Source organism: Vidua chalybeata, chromosome 3, assembly GCF_026979565.1.
Source record: "Vidua chalybeata isolate OUT-0048 chromosome 3, bVidCha1 merged haplotype, whole genome shotgun sequence".
NCBI lineage: Eukaryota > Metazoa > Chordata > Aves > Passeriformes > Viduidae > Vidua > Vidua chalybeata.
The window spans coordinates 33992596-34018479 of NC_071532.1; the positions used below are offsets into that span (position 1 = coordinate 33992596).

General features: G+C 44.2%; 2 protein-coding genes across 4 annotated transcripts in view; one reads left to right on the forward strand and one right to left on the reverse strand.

Moving 5' to 3' along the window:
• The window catches only part of CLIP4 (CAP-Gly domain containing linker protein family member 4), a 32053-nt gene extending 29500 nt beyond the window's left edge, over window positions 1–2553 (reverse strand). For all 3 annotated transcript variants that reach the window (XR_008430231.1, XM_053939487.1, XM_053939486.1), the window contains exons 1-2: window positions 2487–2553; window positions 1058–1094 (exon numbers count right to left, since the gene is read on the reverse strand). The gene's annotated coding sequence lies outside the window, so the exon portion shown is untranslated. The remainder of the gene's footprint in view (window positions 1–1057; window positions 1095–2486) is intronic.
• Window positions 2554–9512: 6959 nt separating this feature from the next.
• PCARE (photoreceptor cilium actin regulator) lies at window positions 9513–17454 on the forward strand. Its single transcript, XM_053939767.1, has 2 exons — window positions 9513–13231; window positions 17325–17454. Exons 1-2 carry the CDS (start codon window positions 9513–9515, stop codon window positions 17452–17454), a joined length of 3849 nt encoding a protein of 1282 aa, XP_053795742.1.
• Window positions 17455–25884: the final 8430 nt, after the last annotated feature.

Sequence of the window (25884 nt, forward strand, 5' to 3'; positions counted from 1 at the left end):
ATCCACAAGTTTCTCACAGGCAGCACCTCAGAGCTCTCACAAAATGCACAAAGGAACAAGTAATATGCATGAATATAGAAGACATATTAGCAGAGCCTCTTAAGCTGGAAAAAGACACAATAGAAATTAAAAGCTTCCTGCACAATCCTACACTGAGGGAACAAAAGGAGCACAGTGAAAAGTAGCCAGACCTGACTGAGCAGCTGGTAACAGGAAAAGGTGAGATTTTGTGAAGTAGGACTACGTAAGTTGCTGGAACTTGAAATCAACAGAGCCATTTCAAAATTAACACAAGAGTGTTTATGGCACACAGGAAAGCACACCAAACAGAACACAACCTGTGCAAGTAGCCAGGGCATCTTTTATTCTGCAGGGCCACAGACAAGAACACCATCTGTGTTCTGCCAAAACGAAGCAGGCAGGGAAACGACCTGTGCTATCTGGTAGGCAGCACAAAGTCCCAAGGGCTACAATGGAGATGCTGACCCAACTCCATAAAGAATGAATTTACATGTCCACAGGAGTGCCAGCACCTCCAGTGGCAGTGTGCCGCCCCTGACACTGCAGGGCTTTCAGCTGGCTCTAGAACGTGGGACGTGTCACAACACAGCACCGAACCATGCCATGTCACGACAACACATTCTGCACCCACAACCACCTCCAGGGGCTGCCAGCTCAGCTGTGAGAGCTTCCCAGCCAGCTAACACCACACACACAGCTGGAAAGGCAAAGGGAAAGGCTCAAAACTATTTCAAAGGAAGTGAAAAGGCATCCCCACGCCATCCTCATTATGAGTTTTTTTGTAAGCAAAAACAAAACTGCCTGACGTAGTAACAATACCCAAGATATGCTTCCCACCAAGATTCAGCTGGAAAGTCCTGGTGCAATGGAATGGGAGGCCTTCCAAAAGAGCAGTGACTTTCCTGTATTAGTAAAAGAGTTTAGAGCACAAACTATTAGAGAAACTACATGAAAGAAAAGACAGAATATTTCTGTTCACAGCATTGCCGAGCTCCCACTGAGCACAGTTTAGCACAGCAGAGAGTATCATACTTACTATTTGCCAGCCATATGTTCTTCCAAGTGAATTATATCTGAAAATGAAAAAGCAGAAATATCAGGGGAAAAAAACTTCAAAGAGTCATAAGATGCACACACCCACTTGTTGACAAAACTGAACAGCAACTACAGGTTTCTTGATATCCATACATTACACAGCAATGCATGGTAGCTCTGCAGATACATATAAAAAAGTTCCATAATAGAGAATCCAACTTCTTCATATACTCTAGTTTGTAATTTGTGTTAAAGCACAAAGCTTTCCTGCAAGTGCTGTAAAAATCTGCAAATGCTAAAGCACTTCAAGCTATAACTTACAGTTGTTCTGGGCTTTGATAGCTGAACCTGTCACAAATGTGATGCTATTTTTGACAACAATTATATATAATGGACTCCTTACCATGTATTTAGATGTGCTCAAGAAAAATTAAGTTCAGAGAACAAGTTTCTTGCACATACACCAGCTGCCCACTTCAGAATATTTACAGCACAGGTGGTAGACATGCCACACACACATAGGTAAACCCAAGATTTGGGTGGTGTGCAGGGCCCTTTTGCAACATGGCAGGGTTTTCACAGATTCACTTCACTGAATTGTAAGGGTTAGAAGGGATCTCAGGAAATTATCCAGCCCAACCCCCTGCCAGGGCAGGGTCACCTGGAGCAGGTGACACAGGAGCATGTCCAGGTGGGGTCTGAATGTCTCCAGGGAGGGAGACTCCACAGCCTCCCTGGGCAGCTGTGCCAGTGCTCTGCCACGCTTAGTGTAAAGAAATTCTTCCTCACGCTGAGATGGAACTTTTTCTGTTTCAGTTTGCAGACATTGCTCCTCGTCCTGTCGCTGGGCACCGCTGAAAACAGCCTGGCACCGTCCCCTTGACACCAGCCTTGGAGATATTTATATGCACTAATGAGATCCCATCTGTCTTCTCTTCTCCGGACTGCACAGGCCCAGCTCCCGCAGTCTCTCCTCATAAGAAAGATGCTCCAGACCCGCACACTTGTGACCTCCGCCGGACGGGCGCTTGGACACGCGGGCAGTGCCGGGGAGCTCAGCTCCCGCACCCTCCGGGCTGGCTCTGCTCCCTCACAGCTGCCCGGGTCACCTCCCAGCACCCGGGCAAGCCCCGCTCTCCCGGGGCGCTACCAGAGCGCACCCCCCGGAGCCGGGGGGCTCCGGACGCCGCGGGGACACGCGGTGACACCGCCCCGGGCCGCGCCCGCCCCCGGCCCGTGTGCCGCAGCCGGGCGGGGGGACCAGGCCGGCCACGGCCACCCGCTGCGGCGGCCCCTGTACCGCCACCCCGCCCCCCACTACGCGCCGAGGGAGGATGGGAAGCGCCGGGAGAGCGCTCGGAAAGCGCCGGGAGAGCACCCAGAGAGTACCGGGAGAGCGTCGGGAAGCGCCAGCCCCGCCCCAGCCCTACCTGCTCCCGGCCGAGCGCAGCGCGCGCCGCCCGGGCCCGCCCGCAACACAGCGAGGCCCAGGCCCCGCCCATCGCCACCAAACCACGCCCCTTCTACCATTCCGGCCAATGGGAGGCCAGCGCGCCCCGCCCCGCCCGGCAGACCACGCCCTCCGCGGCGGCTGGGCGGGAGCGGGAACGCGCGGCGGGAACGCGCGCACCGGCGGGAGCGATGCGGGCATGGGACCGGCGGCTGGAACCGGGCAGGAACCGGGCTGGAGGCCACGCGGCACCACTGGCACGTTTCAGCCCTTGGCGCAGGCGTCGGGACTCCCCGGCTGTCTCAGTAGCCAGGGGAAGGAACTCCCAAGGAGGATTTTGAAAGGGTGCTCCTCCCATGCTGTGAAATCTACTGAGGATCTAAATCCCAAAAGATTGGTACTCTCCGGGAAACGCCTACGGTGGTAAACCCACCTTCGTGTTTGAGCCCAGGCTGCATATCCATTGGACCTGGATAAAACCTCAGCCAAGTCCTGCTATGTTTTTGTGCTCTGCGTGGGTCACTGTTAAATAAACATAACTGATGTTTACAATCAGGTTTTTGGTGTTGTTTTTCCAGTGATGGTGTTAAAAGGGGTGGGGGCAGGACAAGTAATAGGAGTGGCAAGTGGAAATTTCCTCAAGTGAAGTGCTGGAAAGGTCAAGAGTTGCAAATTTTTTCAGCTCCCAGAGACTCCAAAACTGAAAGAAGGAGAGCATTGAATTACAGTTGTGAGAGTAAACGTGGTATCAGATGGCTACAAAAAATCTAGGAAATTCTTCCACTTCTTAGAATGTTCCATACCTTGGAAAAGACAAGAGAAAATGTCCCAGGAAAATGCGGGCCTTCTACTTTCACCTCAAGGCTACTTAGGTTCAAACTCTTTTTATAAAGACAAGCATGTAAGCAAGATCAAATGTGAGCTTTGTACTGGCAGTCAGTGTTTGCCTTTTTTGAGATGCTCGGTGCTCTGGGCAAAGAAAATGTTTTATTGCTGACACTGAATAACAGACTTCAGTGAAGAGCCTGGAATGGAAATTATTAGCAGTTCTCCTGGAGAAAACTGGAATTTAGGGAGAACTTCAGCAAAGGTAAAGCATAGGCCCAGGGGGAAACAGTGTTAAATACAAAGTACTGAGCTGAGGGAGGCTACTGATGACATCCTGGGATGTTATCCTTGGAACTAATCTTTGTTTCATGTTTTCCTTTAACGTTCTTTTGGGAGGAAAAAAAAACCAGCAAACTGATGAGATGAAAAAGCAAAAAGGAAAGAATTGCTGTTAGAAAGGAATGAACTGATAAAATACTGCGGTGTGGGAGCATTGTATGGAAGTAACTGAGGAACCGAAGGACGCGAGGCAGCTACACAAGGGGCATCATTACCAATATGAAGCAACGGCACAAAAATCCAACACTTATCTTGGGATGTGTAACTGGAGAGTTGTGGCAGGGAAGTGAAATGTTTGTGCCAGCAGGCCTGGCCATCTCCTTGAGGAATCACATATTGCTGTGAGCACCCTTCTTCAGTGAGCAGCAGCTAATCCAGCATGCCTAGAGAGGGTTTGTCAGCACAGCCAAGGAAAAGAGCAGTCTGTTTTAGGAGGTTACCAGAGCACAGCTTGTTTGATGCAGCAAAATGAAAGCTGAGAAGAGGATATAGTTGCCATCTGCCATAAACCACAGAAAATGGGGTGTGAATTCAAAGGTGGTGTTGAATATGAGGACAAAACTGTGTGTGATTATTTTTTATGCTAGAAAATGAAAGCAAGTACCTAACAAAGCGTTGCAGGTTCTAGAAGATCCTTCTGATCAGGCCAGCAATGGCAGAACCCCAAACATCTCAGCTCAAAGTGAGTCCTGAGTGCTGCAGCTGCAGAGGAGGCTGGATGTCATTGCCTGACAAAACCCCTGCCTGTCTGGACTTCCACCTCTGGGCCCTAAAATGGAAATTTTAAAAGAAAATATATTTAAACCACTTTATGTACCTTAGCACATTGTCTTTTTCAGCCACTCCTACAAGCCAGGATATGAATGAAGATAAAAAGCCTGTTCAGCCTATCCTGTCTGACTCACTTGGTGCTGCCATGGGCAGTAAGGCTGCTGAACACCTGGAGAACTCAAAACAATGGGCTGCACCAGCTCTGACCACCTCGGGAGGAAGACGTGGATGTTGATTTAGTAATAAATAAATAATAAAATGTGTATTGGCTTACTATTAGTATTTAAAATAATAAAAGACTGCATAATTCATAATCATAGACCAGGATTTTGCAGTTTTTGACCATACATTTATTTCCTGTAAGATATTAATGCTTGTGAGCAATAAGCCTGTTTCAACTGAAATATTATTTCATTTTTTGTCTCTTCTTCAGGCAGCAATAGAGCATTGTTAACCAGTTCATCTCCAGAGATTTACATATTGGAGGAAAACAATCATTGAAATGGCTCAGGAAGGCATTGCAGCTTCAAGCAGAGCCACTCTGGAGCAAGGCTTAGGGCAGCAGGGAGGTTCTGACAGTGATTGTGCACACACACTATGGCTAGAGAGACTCTCTGAGAGAAAGCCAGGAGGAATCCTGTGTTTACCTCAGTTTTCAGGGAAAGCCTGAGATGCTCTAGGTAGGGAAACCCACTGGGAACTGGAAAAGGCATAAGGCTAAATAGCTGCACTCTTTTCTGTAGCATCTTGGGATATTTTTCAGGAACACAAATTCCTGGACCTCACTTCTAGATTCAAAATAAATACTATCACCTTCCATTAGAAAGTGCTGCAGCCCTTGCCAACCAGTTAAATTGCCAGTCCCTCACCTGAAAGGAACTCACTTGCCTTGAAATTGCTCCACAACCACAAACCTTCTTTCACTCATGAGAACTAATGTAACTGTTGCCAAGGCCAGTGGAACCCTCTCCTTTTAATTTTCTAGATTTGCATAACTCTGGAAATCTATGCTTAAAACTTCATGCTGTTTCACACGGTTCTTTGTCCTAACTCTCATCTTTTGGCTGTCATTGTCTTACCCACTGAAACCAGCAGTGAATGCATTGGTTGGGGCAGATAGCAAGCACCTAAAATATTGATGGAATGCCTAGCAAAGAGAAACTCTGACTAACTGACTAGAACACACTTTCCAAAAATAACACACAAATGTAAATATATCTCACAAAACTACTGCTGACACTACTCACGCAATTTTTCTTGACCCCTTTGGGTCACCTGAATATAGCAACAGCCCTGTGCCGGCAAACTCCCCAGAATTATTCTCTTTAGTTTTCTACTCATATTTCTTCCTTCATTAATTCCTTTATAAAGTATTTTTTGCTCGAGAGGGAAGCCGGTTTCCTAGCTGTTTTCAAGAACTTTTTTTTAATTGTTTAAAAAATCCAGATGTTTTTGCAAAACAGGTTTTTGAAAGCATTGGTGTCACATTTATTGCCTCATGCAATCAGATAGAACCACACTTTACTTAGAAGTTAGAATTAAAAAAAAAAAATACATCCAATTCTGAGATGTTTATCACTGGCCCAGAATCAAGATGAATTTTGTCTTTCACTTGTACCATCACCACTAGTAAAAGCTCTGTATAGACTCACTGGTTCTATTCAATTATTTGCAACTACATGTTCTTCAAACCATAGTACTCCTATTCTTTACCAGTGTCAACAGGTTTCCACCGGGGAAACAAAATGAAGCTTCCTATGTATCTCTGCAAGTGATTACAGAAAGGAGAGAACCCACTCTATATCCCAAACGAGTGTCAGCTGTGCAGGAGAAGCTGAAATAGCAAGAGACTATTTCTTATTTACTTAGTGCTATCTAGGCCAACAGTATGAACAGCTCCCTGGTTATATTCAATTTGTTCACACAAAAGAAGAAAAAGGGCATTTCTTTGAGAGTAAAATAGCTCTTTAAATTTGTTGTTTTCACTCAAGTTCTCCATAATTCCTCAGTGACCTCTTTTCCACAAATACAAACCTTAGATTTCTAAGACTTGGCATAATCATTTATGTGCATTACCTGTTTTATCCTCTCTTTTTTGTATGATCATGAGATAAAGTATTTTCCTTATAATTTTTGTGAGGTAAAGCATTGGGATTTTTCTGAAGTGCCTCAGAAGTATAAAGTAATATATGCCTAGTTGGTAATAAGAGTATTGATAAGAAAAATGCAGCTACGTAAGTGTTTGGAAACAGGCATAGCAACGATCTCACAGAACCTAATAAATCTGGTGCAACGTTAAATAGTCATATTGCATATACATGCAGACAGTAATGAAAGCCAGGATAAAACAGATTCCTTGTTAAAACACATTTTCTATGAGCCTGGATCTTGATTTAGTAATAAATAAATAATAAAATGTGTATTGGCTTATTATTAGTATTTAAAATAATAAAAGACTGCATAATTCATAATCATAAACCAGGATTTTGAAATTTTGCAGTTTTTGACCATACATTTATTTCCTGTAAGATGTTAATGCATGGTATGAAAATAAGTAGAAAAAAAATCCAAAGAAAATTAACATGACTGTTCAAAAGCAAAGGGAAGAAAAAGAACCTGCTGAATACTACCACCAGCACACAAAGAGTTAATTGTCAGAACTCCCAGTGTGAGCAATGGAGCTGCTGGAGCTGCTTTATGAAAAAAAGACACCAGATATTTCATAGCACAAATATTAAGGAGCTATATAGAGATGCCTCTCCAGTCACACTCGGAGCAGCAGAGGGACATCAAGGCTATTTTCTTGTCCTCCTGAGTTTTCCTAGGCTAACTCTGGAGGGCTACAGCACCCTGACCATTAGCATCACCAGGATGAAGCAGCTGCCTAAGTCTGCTCCACTTCCCCACTTTGAACACATTAGATACATGCCTGAAAGGGAATACAGAAAGTGTTGCAATGGTTTTGTAGAAAACACATTGTGGTGAGACGCAGAAGCAGCCAGAGCCTGAGCTGAATGACGGCCAGAAGAAGAGTCAGGACGTTATTGCCTGATGCTTCCCAGAGAAGCCTTGTGGGAAATGACTATGTCATCATGTACATTCAGTGCAATGTATGTGTTCCTGAAAAATTACTCTGGAAAAAGCACATAGAGTTTTAAAAATCTTCCTGGGAATCACTGTAGTGCCTTCTTGCCTGTAAAACAAGGTGATTTTGCTGCCTCTGCTGAAAAGATAAAAGGATTTGAACAATAGGGCTACAGAGAATAACAACTTCCCTCACAGATTGCAGTCCAGCCCCGAGGAATCAATCATGTGAGCAGTTACTTAAAGTCAGAATGTGTCATAGGCTGGGCAGCAAGTAAAGATTTGTCAGAACTGGGCAAGATATACATGACCATGCAGGTGGAAATTGCTAGAGAGAAGCTGTAGACGTCTAGTCAGCGTTTGAGTTGGCCACTGTTGTCTGTAACCCCTGCAACACCAAGGAAGGGCCACCTTCAGTACAAAAGCTGTGTCTGGAAATTAAAAAGCAAATCCATTTTGACCAGTCTGAGTAGTGAAGAGGAAGGTTGGGAGTGGTTGCTTCCACATGCCCCCCTTCACAAATATATATTTAGAAAAGTAAAAAAAAGTATATTCTGCCTCATCCATTTCCTACTTTGGCTTCCCTAGTTTCTCTTTCAGAGTAGTATTATACCATCCTGACCTTAGAAGTGATTCAAACAACAGGTTTTTATTTCCCTTCCCTTCCCTTCCCTTCCCTTCCCTTCCCTTCCCTTCCCTTCCCTTCCCTTCCCTTCCCTTCCCTTCCCTTCCCTTCCCTTCCCTTCCCTTCCCTTCCCTTCCCTTCCCTTCCTTCCCTTCCCTTCCCTTCCCTTCCCTTCCCTTTTTCAGATATGGGTCTATATTTTTTTAATTTCTTAGGTTTTTTTCTTTCTTAGAGTTTTAGCTCATAAAGCCTTGCATTTAAGATACCTAAGCCCTGGCAAATGAAAAAGAAATAAAAGTAAGCAAGTCACTTTTGTGAGTTCAAATTTTATCCCAAGACACTCAGACCAAGGAAGAAAAAGAATTTTCATTCAATTTTTAATTTTAATTTGAAAATAAACAGTTTGGATCCACTAGGTTCAGATGCTGTCTTAACAAGATATGCAAAACTTATTTTACTGAATTACTTAATTCAAATACTGTTGTTGTACAGTTAGGATTTTCAGATTGGGAAACTATCTAGAGGGAAAAAAAATAATTTTCAAGAATGATATCTGAGAGGAAGGAAAAAACTGCAAAATCTTGTTTGGGAGTCTTAGGAGGAAAAAGCAAACAGCTTGTCACTTGCAAGTAGGGGAAAATTTTGAAGACTCTCAATGCAGAAGTCTTAACAGGCATTTCTGACCCATTTGATTTCCTGTCTTTACTCTCCAACAGGTACATCCATGGTCAAGGTCACCCTTCTCTTAGTTAAGGAGCATCTAATAATGCTTACATGCCATGTTCAAATAGTTTCCCTTCAAAAAGGCTTCAAAACACAGCCTCTTCCTTTGGATCTCTGCATTCAATTGTATGTTATGATTTTGCAGCAAGCGAAAAAAGCTGGGACAGGTACCAAGTCCTTCTGCCCCCCCCCCCCGCCCACCCCCAAAAAAATCTGCCTTTATAAATACAACACTGGTGCTGACTGGCTAGAGCCTGCTTACCCTAATGAGCTTAAAATCTTATTTGCAGAGGACATCTGTCAGGGCAGAAGTGAGGTACGCAAGTGCTCATAATCCATTAGCTCTAAATCCAGCCAAGCTCTCACTTGCAACTCATTTTTTTGAATCAAAGAAGAAAACCCAAGTAGGAACGTACAATGGAACAAGGCACAATTTCAAGAGCAGACCCTATGCAATAAGCACATGGGAGTTTAAGGCGAACAACAAAGGAAACTGACAACAAAACTGGGACCATGATGGAAAACTCCTGAGACACAGGCCAGTCTGCAGCTCAGGATAACACAGTGAGTTTGATTTTTATGTGTGTTCTCCCTAGTTCTTCCGGATTTTTGATCAAAAATAAAGACTAAGAAAAGATGGGCTGCACACCTTCTCGCAGTGAGACTGACAGTACTGCTGGAAGAAATGGTCTTAAGGCTTTGAATAAACCCAAAAGTGTTTTGCCTATTGATTCACGAGATAAAGGAATCCCTCTGCTGGTTAAAGGTTCATCTTGCTACAATATTGATGAATATGGGATTCAGAGGAAGGACTACCTGGAAGAAGAGGAGGAGGATAGACTCTCAGAGCTGGACAAAAATGATAATGTGCAGTTATCTTCCAAAACTCATTCAGATTCCCAGATTTCCAGGGAAGACAAGAAAATTGAGAGGACAGCCACAGATGCTGAAGTCGTTATGTCTGAACTGATTGAGTCTCAAAAGCACATCACTGAGTCCATAGAGATCAGAAAGCAAACCTCCTGTGAATCAGAAGCATCAGCTTTTGTCTGGGATGACAAGAATCAAAACACCCCAAAGCAAATCCCAAAGAAAGGAAAGAAGAAAAAAACCCATAAGCTAGCAAAGCAAGGTCAACCCAACAAAAGTAAAGAAAAGTCCATTCTGGCGCCATGTGAGACAGAGACGAAGGTAGACTTCCCAGAACTGCTCGTCAAGGCTCACCAGAGTGCGTACGCCTACTTACACCCCAACCTCTCCAAGTATGAAACTATTCTGCACATGGCCAGCCAGGCCACCCAAACTCAGCTCTTCCTGCAGCAGATGATCAGCTTCCTTGTACTTCGTTTTGATGAAATCAACCAGCTCTTGGAAGAAATTGCCAACGATGGGGAAAATCTTCTCAAAGATGTAGGTGGGAATCTGGCATGGCCAGCAGAAAAGGACGATTTGAAGGAGCACCCTGATCTTCTGCAGCAGCTACTGCAGTACACGGTGAACAAAATGCAGTTGGTGAGTGGGATGCTGGCCTCCCTCACATCCAACGCCCTGCAGGAGACATGCAGCTACCTGCAGTCTGCTGCAAGCAACTTGGAAGGCAAACTGAAAGCAAAGCAAAGCTTTGATGAGCACCTGCTCCGGATGGTAAAGCTGCTCGAAGCCTCAACCATGGGACCCTCTCAGTCCCACGGTGATGACAGGACTCTCTGTTCTGAAGACAGTGGCATTGGTGTGGACAACGAATCCCTCAAAGAGTTCAGTGCTCTCAGCCAGCATGGAGCACAGCCAGGTGACTCCTGTGCACACGGACATCCATCCCGAAAGCACATCGGAACTGCGGAGCGTGTGAGCATGGGCACGGCTGCATCCCGTGGCTGTGCTCATGGAAGGCATTTTAAAGACATATTTCATTCATCTGTACAAAGCAGGGAAGCAACTTCTTGTCAGGGTGGAGTAGCAGAAGGCACTTCTATTATGTCCCAATATGCAAGCTTGAGCAAAAGCCGTTCCTACAATTCCTTGCAGTCTGATTCTACTCAGGAAGGTGAACATTTCAAAATCTGTGAATCAACAGATTTTCCTTCGGATGAGGATGATGACGATGATGAAGAAGAGAGCATGCTAGGGGAGGATGATGACAGCACAAGTTTATCAGAAATGGGGAAGGATGCTCTGCCGAGGTCCCTGTCTTCACCTGCACTCACTGATAACATTCAAAGGCAGTCCATCAAAAGGACAGAGAATGCAGATACAGAAGAAATTATTTTGAAGATGAAAGATGCCATCAGTGAAAAAATCAAGTTTGTCCCAGCTAAGTCCAGGCGTAAAGAATGGATAGAGGATGAGAGTGGAAGAGCAGTCCTAGCAAAGAGGCCCAGTACAGCAACAGGCAGACAGAGAAGGTTTGGGAAACAACGACGGTCCAGGTCAGAAGAGTCCCTCAGAAGCCAGGCAGAGGACCCAACTCTCCTAGAGCTTCAGAGGACTCAAAAAGAGCTCAGCAAACGGCTGGAAATGTTGTATGGAAAGGATATGGCTAACAACCTGGAGCTTTGGAAATCAAGAACAGCACCTTATTTGCAGGATGATCAAATTACATCTAGGTCCTCCCGCAAGCTGAAGGCAGGCCTCTCAAAAAATTTCAGCATCCTGCCTAACCAGGATAAAGTCCCTTTGTTCACATCTCATCAAAATCCTGTCCTTCTGCTGAATGAAAAGAGAGTCAGGAAGCCTGAAAGAGCTACTGTGCCTACCCAGGAGACATCAGGAGGCAAAGAAAATGAGCCTTCTGCAGCACAAATGTTGAGTGGCAACAGCTGTGCCCCCCGGCAGTCTGTCAAAAAGCTGATTGAAACCTTCAGTCCTACTGATGATCTTGCAAAAGCCAAACCTCTAAGATCCTTAGGACCAATAAAGTGCATCAGAAAATTTGGACTTCCAGTCATCCCACCCACCACTCCCTTTCAGAGGGGCCTGGCACCTTTAAATCTTAAGCATCGTATTTCACCAGTAGAAGACACAAACACCAATGATGTTTCTTCTAGCTTTCCAAATGCCTTCCTTCCTGCACCACCTGCAGAATTAAGCAAGAAGAACACAAAGGAAGAGAATGATGAAGACACTGAGAACCTGCCACCACCACCACCCGAAATGTTAATGGACACTTCTTCTGAAAATTTATCCGAGCCTGAAGAAACTACAAGAATAGAAGGAAACTCTTCAGAAGATGCCAAAAAGACCACCAAACCAGAATTGCATGCTGCTAAGAGATCACAAGTTTCCCCCAAAATGAAAGCCTCCCTTCAGTCCATTGACTTATTGCCAAGCAAAAATATTAGTGGCCCCAGTGCGGTGACTAATAAAGGTCTAAGAAATACCCCCGGGTCAGGGGATGAGAAACTGTACAGGTACTCTCTGGAGCTGAACCCTACCAACGTGCGCATCCCCAGCCAGGAGGAAATACTGGAAACCCAGAGGAAAGAGGCTGCAGATTTATACAAGCAAACCCATAAAATTATTCCTCTTCAGAATCCCAGTGGGGTTTCAAACCCACCCAGCAACAGCTCAGAGAGCAAGGGGCCCAACCCACCTGCGCCTTCAGTGCCGCACCAGAAGCACGGCTCTCCCGATCCACTCTGGAGCAACGAGAAGGGCTCACTGTTCACCAGGAGGGTCTCCCCAACGAGAACTGCTCCTTCTTCACCAACTGAGAAACGGCTTTTCAGCCCCCCAGTGCATCACAGACATTCTCTGCAGGCTTTCAGCAATATGCAACCGAGCTCACCCACCATGCAGAGGAAACCCAGTCCACCCTCCAGCCCCAGGGTGCCCAGCCCACCTTTGCAGAAGAAGCTGCCTTCTCCACCACCACAGCGAAAACCCCTCAGCCCTCCTGTGGGGCACAAGCAAAGCTCACCAACAGCACAGCGGCTGGCAGGCTCCCCCACTCCATTCCCCACCACCCCCTCCCCACCAGCCTCCCCATCTCGCTCCTACAAGGGGCCAAGAGCTGGGCTGGATGCTGGGGACGAGCACCAGCTCTCCTCCTCCAAGAGGGGCAGCAATATCCGTTCCATATTTTGCCCGGCCACCTCTTCCTTATTTGAAGCCAGACCTCCAGTGGTACCCAGCAAGTGCACTGCCGAGGTGACCAGACAGCCTGAAGCTGCAGCACATTCCCAGAAGAGCAGTCTGCTGTTCCGGCAGCCCGGTGACCGGACCAGGAGGCTGTCCCTGAGCACCAGCAATCCTCAGCCCTTCATAAGGAGAAGTTTCTCTGACCGCCGCTCAGGGGTCCAGCCTCATCTGCCAGCTCCTCTAACAGCTGGCAGTGAACCTGCACTTAACCAAGCAAGGTAAGGAACTTCATGCCAGAAAAGCAGACCTATAGCACCGTGTTTGCTTTCTGAACTTCTGATAGGAATTTAAAGTTGTTAAGAGGTTTCTCGGAAAGGTGTCCTGTTCACCTGCAGGAAAGATGGCTGGGCAAAGATAGCACTGTATGATCATTGTCAGTCCCCTCCAATTGAAATAATCTGTTCTATTTTCTTGCCTCAGATTTCAGTAGACTACCAGTCTGATTGAAGGAAAGAGTTAACTTTCCATGGCTTGCTCAAGCTTTACCCTTACACATAAGCTGTGACAGGCGCCCCAGGGAAAATTCAGTGTTGGTTTCACGGCACAGAACTCCCCTCATTTGTGTGGGGGCTAAGGGCATCCACATTCAATTCTTAACAAGCTCTGAAGTAGCCCTCAGGTTATAAACATAAATATTCATGAGACAATAGGCTTGAGCCAAGAGGAGGGGTGTTGTTCTATCATCAGCTTCTAATCCAGTATAAACTGTTCATCTGAAAGCTGTGGGAGAATGTTTTAACTGGCAAGAATGAGAGACAGATAATATATAGGCAAGGATCTGTGTGGACAAAATTATAGGCTGGAATTTTGAGCTTCTTGTGCACACTTTCATACCTAGGTGCTGATGTCAAGTCTGCTGGGTCCACAGCTCAAGCCCAGTTTTCAAAAGCATCCCATGGCTACTGGAGATTCATTGCTCTGAAAAAGATATCAAAACATCAACACATCCCAGTTCCATGTTTGCAAAAAGTGGTGGCCTCTTATTAAAAAAATGGGCTCAGCTTTAAATTTTGTCTATCACCTAAGAAAAAAAATATCATAAAGCCAGACAGTAAATAGAAGTGGGTATTTGGGAATACTCAAAGATGTGTAACAGCCTGGAAGTACAGTGTTGATATTCCAGTTTCTTAGCATCTTAGGATGTGTAAGTCAATTAAGCTTTAAGCTTCTCTGGTAACCTTTCCACACATGAGCAGTATTTTTGCTCTTGCCCCAGAAGAGCTGCAGTCACATGACTCATTCCCTTGAGGAGGGATAGGGATTGCAAGATCAACCCCAACAGGATTAAATTGCACTTGTAGGTGCACAAGCACTCAGGGCTCTGTGAGCACAGGGACAGTCATGGGCATTGAAGACAGATTTCCAGGCATTCCCATCCCAAAGACAGAATAAGAACTTAGTATCCCATGCTGGCAGTAGAGGAATGTGTTAAACTAAGCATGTAAAAAACACTGGGAAATGTAAACCATTTTGCATTCCCAGTTCTAATATTACATTGTAGTCTGACAGAATATTTCCTAAAATTCCTGTGCAGTGTTGCTGGGTTTTCTGTTGTTTCTATGTACTGTGTGAAGTCAGCTTTGTCTACTCCGGTGCCTGCCAGCAGAAATAGATGTTTTCAAAAGAATTTTTATCTAAAACCTTGCAAGACAAAAGCCTAGGCAGTTTTATGGATGCATTTTATTCATTTATTATAAATTGCTAGCTAATTTATACTTCAATGGGGTGTATTATCTTTCTATCATAGTCTGTCAGAGTATAGTGAGTAATATAAAAAAACTCACTGTAAATAAAATCCATACCTTTAATGAAAAAAGTCATGTATCCTAATGCTATGATCTATAAGTATCTTGGAAGAACAAAATACATCCTACGTCAAATTTAGCTCATCATTTATCCCAATGAACACCAACAGTAGCACTAGTCAGTTATGCCAAATTTATATCAACATAAGCAAAGGGAAATTTAGACCATTAATTACCACACACACCGATTTAAGATGCAATGCACAACTGTATGTTTTTATTATACCCAAAATAAGCTGCCTGGAGTAAATTTTATGGACCTTGCATTGAATGGCCTAAAATGAATATCACAGCCAATGGGCTGATGGGCAGAGAAGGACCATTTTATGAATGAACATGGGGAAAAAGCTCTGAGAGCTCTTCACATCACTCAGGTCCTCTCCTCCTGCTCAGGACTGGGGTGGTTGCCACAGCTGTGAGCACCACATCACCCTGTGCAGATGCTGAGCCCTTCTCTTTTAGCAGGTATTTTCATAGACAAAGCACCACACTTTGATCCATCTTTCTTCTCCAAGTCTACTAAACAGCCAAGACTTTCTTTGCTTTGTAATTCATCCAGAGGAAAATCTCAAAATTTCCTCATTGTAGCAATGTTTGCATCTGGTCTCAAATTCACAAGCCATTACCACACAGCTGTCAGTCTCCTTTCCTTCATTCCTCCCCTTGCTTTACCTCTTCTTTCCAAATATAGCAATGCCTTTTTTGGTCTGTGTGGTGTTTTCCTGTGTTATTTTTCTGTGTTATTAGCAGCTTCATTAGTAGAAGAGAGAGGACACAGAGTCAACCCTGAGATACTATCAATCTTTCATAGGAAAAACATTCTGAAGACCAGTGAGTTATCCAGTTTCTCCCAGGCTCACAAACTCAGGGATATAATATATATATATATATTCCCATACCAAATTAAAACATCCGTTTGCTAAGAAGTAGGTTGCCAAAGATAATCTGGCAGAGCTTGTGCAAGCAAAAAGAGGCAGCTGAGTTGCCTCTCCCACACACCCCTTTTAACAGAAACACACAAAAAAAAGAGGCAGTGTCCATCTTATTTTGCAAGCTTGCATTGATGGGCATTAAATGTCAGCATCGTGCATGGATTTGTGTATCTCCTGCACACTCATTGCTCTCCTAGAAGGCAAAACCCACTCTTTTACAAGCATGTCTTCTGCCCATCCCATGTTATAAGGAATATCAGGACTTAAAATATTAGTAGCCCTATCTAGGGCTCGAACTGGAGCTTTTCTTTTAATCTTAGATCTTACCTGACAAGAACTTCAGTTCTCAAGTCAGTTCAGCTGGTTCCTATTTAACCAGCCTGTGGCTGGATAGACTGAGGTAACGTGGCAGGTTTCTAAGCTTGGTCATTTGACAGCAATCAGCAATTATTGGCATCTCATCTCACAACATGTACAATTGCTCTGCTCATAGATTCTGTTAATCTGTAACACGGTTTCTGTGTGTGCACCTTAACAAAATAGTATTTCATTGAGACTGCTCCTCTCCTAAGTGGTAGAGCAGAGAGAGAAAATGCTGTTGTCTTTAACATATTGTTTAATGAGAACTTGAGAATGGACTGGGTTGACTGAATCAGGCTCAAAGCAAGTAGCCCAAATGAGCCCTTCTGCAACTGGGGGACATTTGCATCTGGATTAGCTTCATGACTGGGCATGTATCACAAATCTCTTCATTTAGCAGTTCAAATCATTAAAGTCCTAGCAGTTAAGAGTAGGAACATAACAGCTTGTCTGTAGTTGAAAGCTCATTCAGTTTAGCAATTTATACACTTAAAATACAGTCATGATTCCCAGATAGCTCTGAAATATTTCCCCATGTCGAGCTTAAACCACATTAATGAGCTGCAGCAACACAGGGCACACGTCACACACTGCAGCAGGAAGGCACAGGGCGTGAGATACCCATGACTAGATCCACTGCTATGATCATTCTTGATACATAAAGTCCCTGCACCCCTAGGGAGTGCCAGAGCAACCTCAAGAACATAATTTGAGCACTTTCTGTGTCTCAGTGCTCCTGTCACCAGAGTGAGAGAAGCAGATGTATAATAGCAGAATTCCCCTCCCACAGTCATGCTGGCTTGCTCAGAAATCACTGTAACCAGGCTAGGCAGATGCACATCAGAGGTAAGACCTTTCCTTTCCTTAGCAGTCTGAAACAAGACTTTTCACTCAAATCTGCTCCTGTCTGCAGGGAAACCCAGTATCACACTGATCCCCTGTTAAGCATACAAAATGTTTTCTTCCCAAGAGAGGTCTGGGAGGGAAGAGTACAGTGCCTTTGGCATGACAAGAGTAAAATCTGGATGGTGCACACAAAGAGGGCATGTTCAGGAGGAGACAAGGGAGTGACAGAGTGTGGGGAGTGACAGGGTGTGGGGAATGACTGACACAGTGTCATGCAGCCTTTGTGCTTTGCGGGTTAACGTGGTCTAATCAGTGCTGCTTTACAAAGTCACGATTCATTAGCCTCTTAAGCACCTTTCCTTCTGCAGCTTGGAGAAGAACCCTAGAAAAGCAGGTGACTCTTGGAACAGCTCTGGCATTCCTGAAAGCAAAGAGTCCAACAGATCTGCTTCCCACCCCGAGCTCTACGTCGTGGGCCAGGGGCTGCAAAGGGACTGACAGCAGGAGCACCCCCAGAGGCAGAGGCATGAGCAAGGCCAGAGACCCCAGAGGGAGGAAACAGCCTTACCCAAGCCTCCACAACACGACTTCATCTTCTCTTGCAAGGAAACTGTATGATGGTATTGCATCAAAAACTCCAAACTGGGCTCAACAATCTAAGGAAATACCAGCCAGCTGCTTCTCCTTTCATTCCATGGTTTTGCTCAGAGATCCACATGGAGCTAAAGAAACGCTTTGTAGCTGGGTGAGTCTAAGGCAAATTTGGTTGATGAAGACAGGACCTATAGCCAAGTCCTTTTTTCCCCAGTTTAGACAAAAGATTTTTAAAAGCTAAAACAAATTATCAGTATTCAGCATGTTATTTATTGAGTAGGCATCACAGTTTTTGTAAAAAGGGCTGTTGTGGCTTTTCCAGGAGGGAGGTAAAACACTGAACCAATTGAGTGTTACTGTAATTAAACATCCATGGCTTCAGCAAAGCCACATTTTTATCCTAGGTGTTTATCAACACAAAGGGAGAGAATAATGTCATATATAAGTTAAAACAAAGCAATCCCTTTTGAAGGAAAAAAATTAGGGATCTTACTCCCTCAAAAAAGCCTTTGATCTTCTAAATCACCTTTGATTACCAGATAATCTTATCACCTCTAGTTTCCAGGGTACAAGACTTAATCCTGATTAGAGTAGTTTTGCAATCACCCAATCAAACAACATTATAAATCACAAGGCATCTAAGGACAAATTTGGAGGTTTGGGTTTTTATTTTTCTTTTTGTAAAAGAAAAAAATGCCACCATAGAGAATCCTGTTCTCCCTGAAAAAGTTTTATGTTTTTTTTTTTTCTGATTTATGCAGTTTGAGGGTATTTATTTTGATTTCAATGGAGAGTCTAGACAGAGTCTTGTTAATAAAGATGCAAGCTATTTACAGTCAATTGATCCTTAGGTTTTACAGCGTTCACTGGAATACAGTCTCAAAAATTACTGGATCTTCCTCACCTAACTAATATGTCGTCATGGTTAAGATGCAGCTTTTAATTAATGTAGTTTCATTTGATATTTCATCTACAACTTTAGTACAGAATAAGATCCATTAAAAAAAAAATTTATCATACTTTGTTAGGAAGAGTTTAACTCTTTTCCAACAGTTTTCATCAAGATGGTATCTGGGAACTTCACCTTCAACACAGCATTTTTACCCTTCATGATGGGGGAAGGGAGTTTCACCTTCTCCAATACAAAGGTTACTCTCCAGATACTGAACTCCTCCTGAGTTTTAGTCCCATGCCTTAACCGCAAATATCTTTCACCAAGTACAGTGCCATTTTGCACCACAGACACAAGGAAACCTTAATTATTATGTTTAAAGTGGGAGTTTGAATACAGAGAAGCAATTCACAGTGAACAGGTGCTTTGGATGGTCAGGGGTTTGTGAGCTTAAAGAGGCCAAGCAGCCATAGCCATACAGATGTCAGCCAATCCACTGTGTAATCATACAGGCCATGCACTTCAAGGTACAAAATCACCAGGGAGATACTGCAAAGCTTGCCAGCAGTATAAACTCTGCAAGTTTGTCCTCCCCCTCATCAGAAGTGCAGCTCTCTCCCTCCTGGGTAAGAATACAAATGCATTTTTGCATGCATTTTGGATTGTTTTTTTCCCCTGGGAGAAACCCCCCAGAAGAGAAGCAAACCAGAGACATGACAGCAGGAAACTGGCACTTTACATGCCTAAATGCAGCTTTGCAGAGGAAAACAGAGCAGAGTGGGAGGACAGCTTCTCCTCAGCTACTGCAATCAGTTCAGCTCTTTATGCCTTCATGCTGAAACTTCGCAGCACCCCTGATGGGGAATAAGAGAAAGTATCTCCTTACATCTCTCAAGAAACAGATTCTGCTACAGCAGCACATGGGGCAACACTTCACTTCAGCAGTCAAGCTGGAAACCTCCTCCCACATGTGCTCTCTAGACATGGAGTCAGCCGAAGCATCTTTGCCCAAAACCAGGCTCCCTTGAAGATGTGTACATGAGCTGCCATCCTGGCACTTCATCCCTCCTGGCTCTGACAATGGCTGTGGTCAGCAGGAGGCTCCTTGCAAACACAGTCCCACCTAAAGACTGTAGCTTCTGAAGGATTCTGATGCTGCCTAAAGGATGCTGCAGCAAACTGCTCATTGAATGCAAGACAGCTTCTGGGGGAGCGATCTGCAAGTTTGTAATGTGAACTCATGATTACATGTAGTTAAGAGGTTCTCTTTAGTTCAGTAATGTACAGGACTCTTGCAAAAAATGTGTTTACCTTTGATTTGTATTGCAAGCATGAAATTGAGAGTAACTCTAGTATGCAGGAAATGATAGTTTGCCTCTCCATTTTTTAAAACAAAACTGTTTTTTAACAGGTTTTTGGTCAACAGTTCATTTTTTTCACAAATACAGCATTTCTGGAATACAGTTGTTTTATAAGACCAGGCTCGATTTAAACATTTATTTTTTATTGATGTAAATAAAACAGAGGTTTTATATACAAGGTATGCGTCTGATCTCTCATATTCTGTATGCAACCAGTTTCAATCTTAGCCCAATATTATACTATTGATGCATTTCTTAGTGCACTAACTAGGTGCCCTGAACTATAAAAAGTCCATTTGCTTCCTCTTCCCCCATCCCAGCACAAGCTTGTCTTGTTTTGTGTATTGGTGGTACATCAATTAACTTAGATTGCATTTCCATTCAACAAATATGTCTTTTTTTAGGCTACAAGATCCAGCCTGGGCACTGATAGACCAGAGCATAGGTCAGCTGTGCTTCCACCCCCCCCCCCCCCCCCCCCCCCCCTGATTTAAGGTCGAGCTGAGAGTCTTGTAGTCAGTAGAGTTGCTGTGTAAAAACCACAGCTAACTCAGGGGGCAGTGGCTTGGTGCTAAGGGTTAAAATCAGAGTGCACTCACTGCAGTGGAGTCAGATTGCAGAGGGATTGAGCTCGGAGAGAAGCAGGATCGGGTTTCCAGCCAGGGCTTCTTCACGGCTGTGAAAAGAGCAGCCAACAGCTCTGTGCTGCAGTTTATCTGCAGACCTTTAAAAAGTTGGCAGCTGCCCTTGTTTCCAGTGACACTACTCAAATCTCAGACCTTTAAGGGGGTTGTCTTTTCATTCCCTTGGCATCTGAAGATGACTAGAACACTAAGGCACCACACACTCCAGTTTCTTTTTTCTGACTTCAAGAACTACCTCAGATATCCTGGAGGAGACTGAGGGGGGACCTCATTGCAGTTACAACTTCCTTGTCAGAGGAAGCAGAGGGGCAGGCACTGATCTCTTCTGTGTGACTGGACCTGAGGAAACGGCCTGAAATTGTGTCAGGGGAGGTTTAGGCTGGGTATTAAGAAGAGATTTTTCACCCAGAGGGTGACTGGGCAGTGGAACAGGCTCCGCAGGGCAGTGGTCACAGCACCAAGCCTGACAGAGCTCAAGAAGTGTTTTGAGAACACTCTCAGGCACATGGTGTGACTCTTGGGATGTTCTGTGCAAGGCCAGAAGCTGGACTCGATGATCCTTGTGAGTCCCTGTCAATTCAGAATATTCTGTGATGAGCAACATGGCTGAGAATGCTATGCAGGTTATCAATAAATTCAGCATATTGAAGTGCTAGCACTGCCATACCTTTTAACATTCAAGGCATGTCATAACTATTTATAAAGTTTTACCATTGAGAGAAATATTCTGAGAAGATATCACCTTTGCTATAGGAAGGAAAGAAACCATAACACAGAGATAAAGTAACCTCTTCTTACTGTCATGTCTCATCAGTAAAGAACTGCCAGTATCTCCTGAAGAGAAAACCTGCTAGATTAGCAAATCATTAATTCTTCCACATCAAATGTCCTCAGTGCTATCATGACTACAGCCTGTGGAGATGCACTTTGCAGGTGTAAAACTTAAAAAAGTGATTTTGATCTTCCTGGGTAATAACCTATGGGCAAGATCCATAGCATCTGCAGTATGGATTAGGGGCTCACTTCCACATTGTCCTCAGGCAAAGGTGAACGTTCATACAAATTCACAATTGTATACTGGATCACCTGAAAACTGGGGGCCAAGATCCCAAGTTTGCATTTCTTGCCCACAGTCCTTTTTGGATCAATAATTAAAACATTAATGTCAAAAGAAAACATGTGCACATAGAGAGAGAAGATACTCAGTAGGACAAGGTGATCAAGGCCCAGGACCACATTATCCCATTTCCGATCCCATTTCCATTCATCTCACATATACCTGCCCTGCAGCTATCCTGTTCCACCACTTCTAGCACAAAATTACCTACAGCCCTCACAGCCCCTAACTGTTCTCCTCTCAGTGACATTCTGATTTTCAAAATCTGGCCTCTTACATCTCTTCCTTTATTCTTTTTTTCTTTCTTTACTAACATACAACTCTGTGATTGCATTAAGTAATAGTGTGAGAAATTCTGAAGTTGGACTGTATAGAACACACCCTTTATCAAGGTTATTTCAAAGGAAAATGAGGTGACAAGCCTATCTTACTCCACATCTATCCCTCCTGCTTTAGTAAAGCTATCCTCAAGGCACAAATTAATTGATTGTACAGCAATTAAGGAGAAACTGAAAGCTTTCAATGCAATAGGCTGACCTTCATTCATTAAAACTACTGAACCACTGGCTTCTTAGGATATGAGTGAACCCAAGTCAAAGCCTGAGGATGCTAACAAAGACCATCCTTCCCCAGAGCAGTAGCTATAAAGCTGTGAACAAAACTTCCCAGGCATTCCAGCAGACACACAGATAACATGGCAAGGCAGAAATGACTCTGCAGTGAAAATCTAAACCAACAAATGTACCAGCTGCTTGGCTTTAAAGTGTGACTCTGTCAATCTTATGGGGCCACTTCACTGCAGCCTTACCCCCTCTTATAACTAGTAGAAGTTCAGTATCTCTTACATCCAAACTGGAAATTCAACCTGCCAGTACAATGTAATGGCCTTACCTTTGGAATGTTTTACTCCGCTTGGAAGCTTTGTGTCTCTTTGCTAGTAAATACAGTTAATGTGGACAACCAGGGCACGAGGCAATACATCTTTTGGATTTTTTTGCATAGTGAAGAATTCATCAATAACCAGATACCCATGCAGATCCTCTCACCTTTATATTTCAGGGGAAACACATGCATATACAGGCACATCTTAACTATTGTAAAGGACCTGGATTGCAAGTAGGTTCTCATAGCAAGGTTTCTCATGTGGAAAAGTCAGGAAACAAGGAGCATCAGGGAGACCCTGCTACCACAGTGCTCTGCAGCTGAGCTTCTAGTTAGAAAGGACTCCTGGTAAATAGTTACCTAATTATGAGTCTTAGACAAGTTTCATATTAGTTCAAATAACATATCAACAACAGCTTGAAACAGGGTGCAAAAAATGACAAAACTAAAACCCTTCAAAAGTGCAAAACAAAGAAAGAACCTAGAATACACCATAGACAATTTTTAAAAACCCACATGAAATACTATGCTCTTCATGTTGAAAAACTCAGTACTTCACAACTATTTATCCTACCAAGAGCCAAGAGAAGAAGAAAGCATGTACTGCACCTCTGAGCTCTGCTAGCCTAGGCAAGTATATGATGTCCCATTTTCAGCCTCACAGTGTTCCCTTGACAGCCAAATAACTGTATTAAGCTTTTCCACAGAAGAGCAACCACTGCAAACACCACAGCAAAGGGCTCCAAGCAGGCATTGAGATGCTTGGTGTATTCCCAGTTTCCCTGGACTGATGAGTGGCTCTGCAACCTGTCTTCTCCCAACACACAATGAAGATTGTTGTGACCTTTTCAGAGGCTATTAACAAACAAGTAAAAATAGCCTCAAATAAGCTTAATAACTCTTAAAGCCTCTTAAATAAATTCTTAGTAATTTTAAGAGTCCTCTGATAGGTTTAACTTAGACTCCTTGCAGCAAAAAGGAGACTAGGACTTGTGCGAGTTTCTCTACTCTTTGAATGATAATTCCCAGGAGACTTATGCTCCAGAAGTAAGCAACAGGGGTGACTATTTCCCAGTCACTCATTTGGGGATGAGAAGCCAATCCTGCAAAAAAGTAGGTAGAAAGCAAGCACAGGGGCCAAATGTATCCAATTATCCTAAGCTTCTTATCTCAGATTTTCTTTTCTTTCTAAACTTCCACAAAACTGAGCCAAGACCCAAGCAATACCTAACTTTAGTTTTTTAAGCCGAGCACTTCCCAGTGCTATGAAGCAGAAGTAGACCCTTTCAAAAAGCTACTTTTCAAGGCCTTTATTTCTGTAATTCCCACTCAGTTCTGGGTTGCAGCTTGTTGGTATGGGATTTTGTTTATTTCTCTTCACATCAAACAAAGTGGTGGGACACAATCAATGGCACCAGACGGTGGAAGTAAAAGAAGCTTTACACTCCCCAGCAGATTACCCCAGAATTCAGTTGGCCGAGAGCTGTAGGGAACAAATTGACCATCCAAACATTCCACTCTTGCTCTGCTTCATTGTTCCAGGGGTTTATTCCCGGCTTGCTTTATTGCAGAGACACCCAAACCCAACATAAACATCATCTGCCTCAAAACATTTCTGATCTTGGCAGATCCTGACAATTCAAAATTTTCATAATGGAAATAGTACAGGGCAGGTTATTCTAAACAGAGCAGATAAAACTAGTCCTGCTTGATTTGGCAGAACTAAGCCTGAGCCATGGGACCAGTGGGTCTCATCCCTTTTTCTGCATCTGCAAAATTATTTCTTCAAGTCTCATCTCTCCTATCTATTCAAAGAGGCTTTGCACTCTGCATTAGATGCCCCAGTGTTCAGTGGGCTGATATGATATATGTATCTGTAGGGTGTAAATTAGCCATGCAAAGTTCTCCTTCGTTGTGGCAGGGCTTTATTCCTGCTCTCTTCCCTGCAGACACACCCAAACCCAATATTACAACACTTGCCTCAAAACAATTCTCTATTTGACTGTCACTGAAAAATCAAAAGTATATTCAGAGCATTTCCCTGTCCCCAGGGACAGGTTCCAAGGTCACACCAGGGAGAAAAGACACCGAGGGGCTTCACCTGCTGTGAACGTTCCATTGAGCTCCGCGATAGCTCCTGATCTTCCTGAGAGAGAAGCCGGCGCCATCTTGTAACGCATGTCATGGGGGGATTCTCCTCTGGCATTTCGGGTCTTTGCTCCAGTGGGGGGACAGTGAGGTCTGACAGTTTGAGATCTAGAAGTTACTGGCCTTTTTTCTTGCTTTGTAGGCATTCTGCTTGTTAATAAACAGTTGGGTTTTTTCCCACTTTCATCTATTAGTATTTATTTCCTATTGCTGGAATGGGATTGTTAGATTACTTTAGAGGAGTTGACTTATTGCAGATTGTCCTTTTGTACGTTGTCTCAAAATGTGTGAGACAGATGGCTTCACACAGGAACATCCCCAAGGCTGCTGAGGGGAAGGCACAGAGGAAGACAATTCTAGTATTTCTGTGGGAAATTCCTTGACACCAAACCAACCTGAGTTGTCAAACAGCTGGCCTGATGTTTTGAGACATGGGCCAGAGGGGAAACCTTTCAGTGTGTTTGGTCCAGGCCGGGTTACGCTCAATGAAGTTCAGCCTTAAGATCAGCTCCTTCTCAGTTCTTGATTTGCTGCCCTGGATAAGCTGCTGCTGCTTGTGGCAACACTTGTTTCACAGCTGCCAGCCCTCCTCTGTTGGTCAGCAGCCATTGCAGGAGCTTTTGCTAGTAACATTGAACCTTTCAGATCTTCCAAAGAAAAGCTCAAGGCAGAACTTATCAAAAGACCGTTGCCTGGGCAATGCTTTTAACATTAAGTCGTATCTCTGTGCTCCTTGCCTTGCACAGTAAATATTTGAGGAGGCAAGTTTAGTGCTTTAGAAATTCCTTAAATCAGTTAGTTTGACAATAGGGGAACACAGATTTTGGATATATAATCTCACTTGTATTCATTGTGCAGAAAAAGAGGAGCATTTCTTGTGAGCTGCGTGTCTAACCTAAGTGACCTTGACACTAAGAAAAGAGGGAAGAAATGGAATCAGTAGCACAAGGATCTGCATTGTGATTCTCCCACAGGCCTGAGGACATGGCCCACTTCCACTAGGCCATGGCTTTTCACCCTCATCAAAACTTGATGCTTCAGATTGTGGTGATGAATCCCTCCAACCCTGTCGGGCCACACGGTGACCTGAGAAATGCTTGTCAGGACGGCCGGGGCCGGATTGGAGCGGGGCAGCGGGGCACGGTGGCGGGCGGAGAGCTCAGCCCACCACTCACCTTGGCTTGCAGGTGGCCATCAAGCACATGTCCCGGGATGGCATCTCGGAGTGGGCATGGCTGGTGAGTGAGCAGGGCCAGAGGGAGCAGCCGGCGGGGTGTGCCAGGCAGGGCT

Excerpts from the sequence above, each read along its gene's own strand:
- PCARE (XM_053939767.1), top strand. The coding sequence starts at position 9,513 with ATGGGCTGCACACCTTCTCGCAGTGAGACTGACAGTACTGCTGGAAGA. Across the intron at positions 13,232-17,324 it reads CCTGCACTTAACCAAGCAAG|CTTGGAGAAGAACCCTAGAA; the intron begins GTAAGGAACTTC and ends TTCCTTCTGCAG.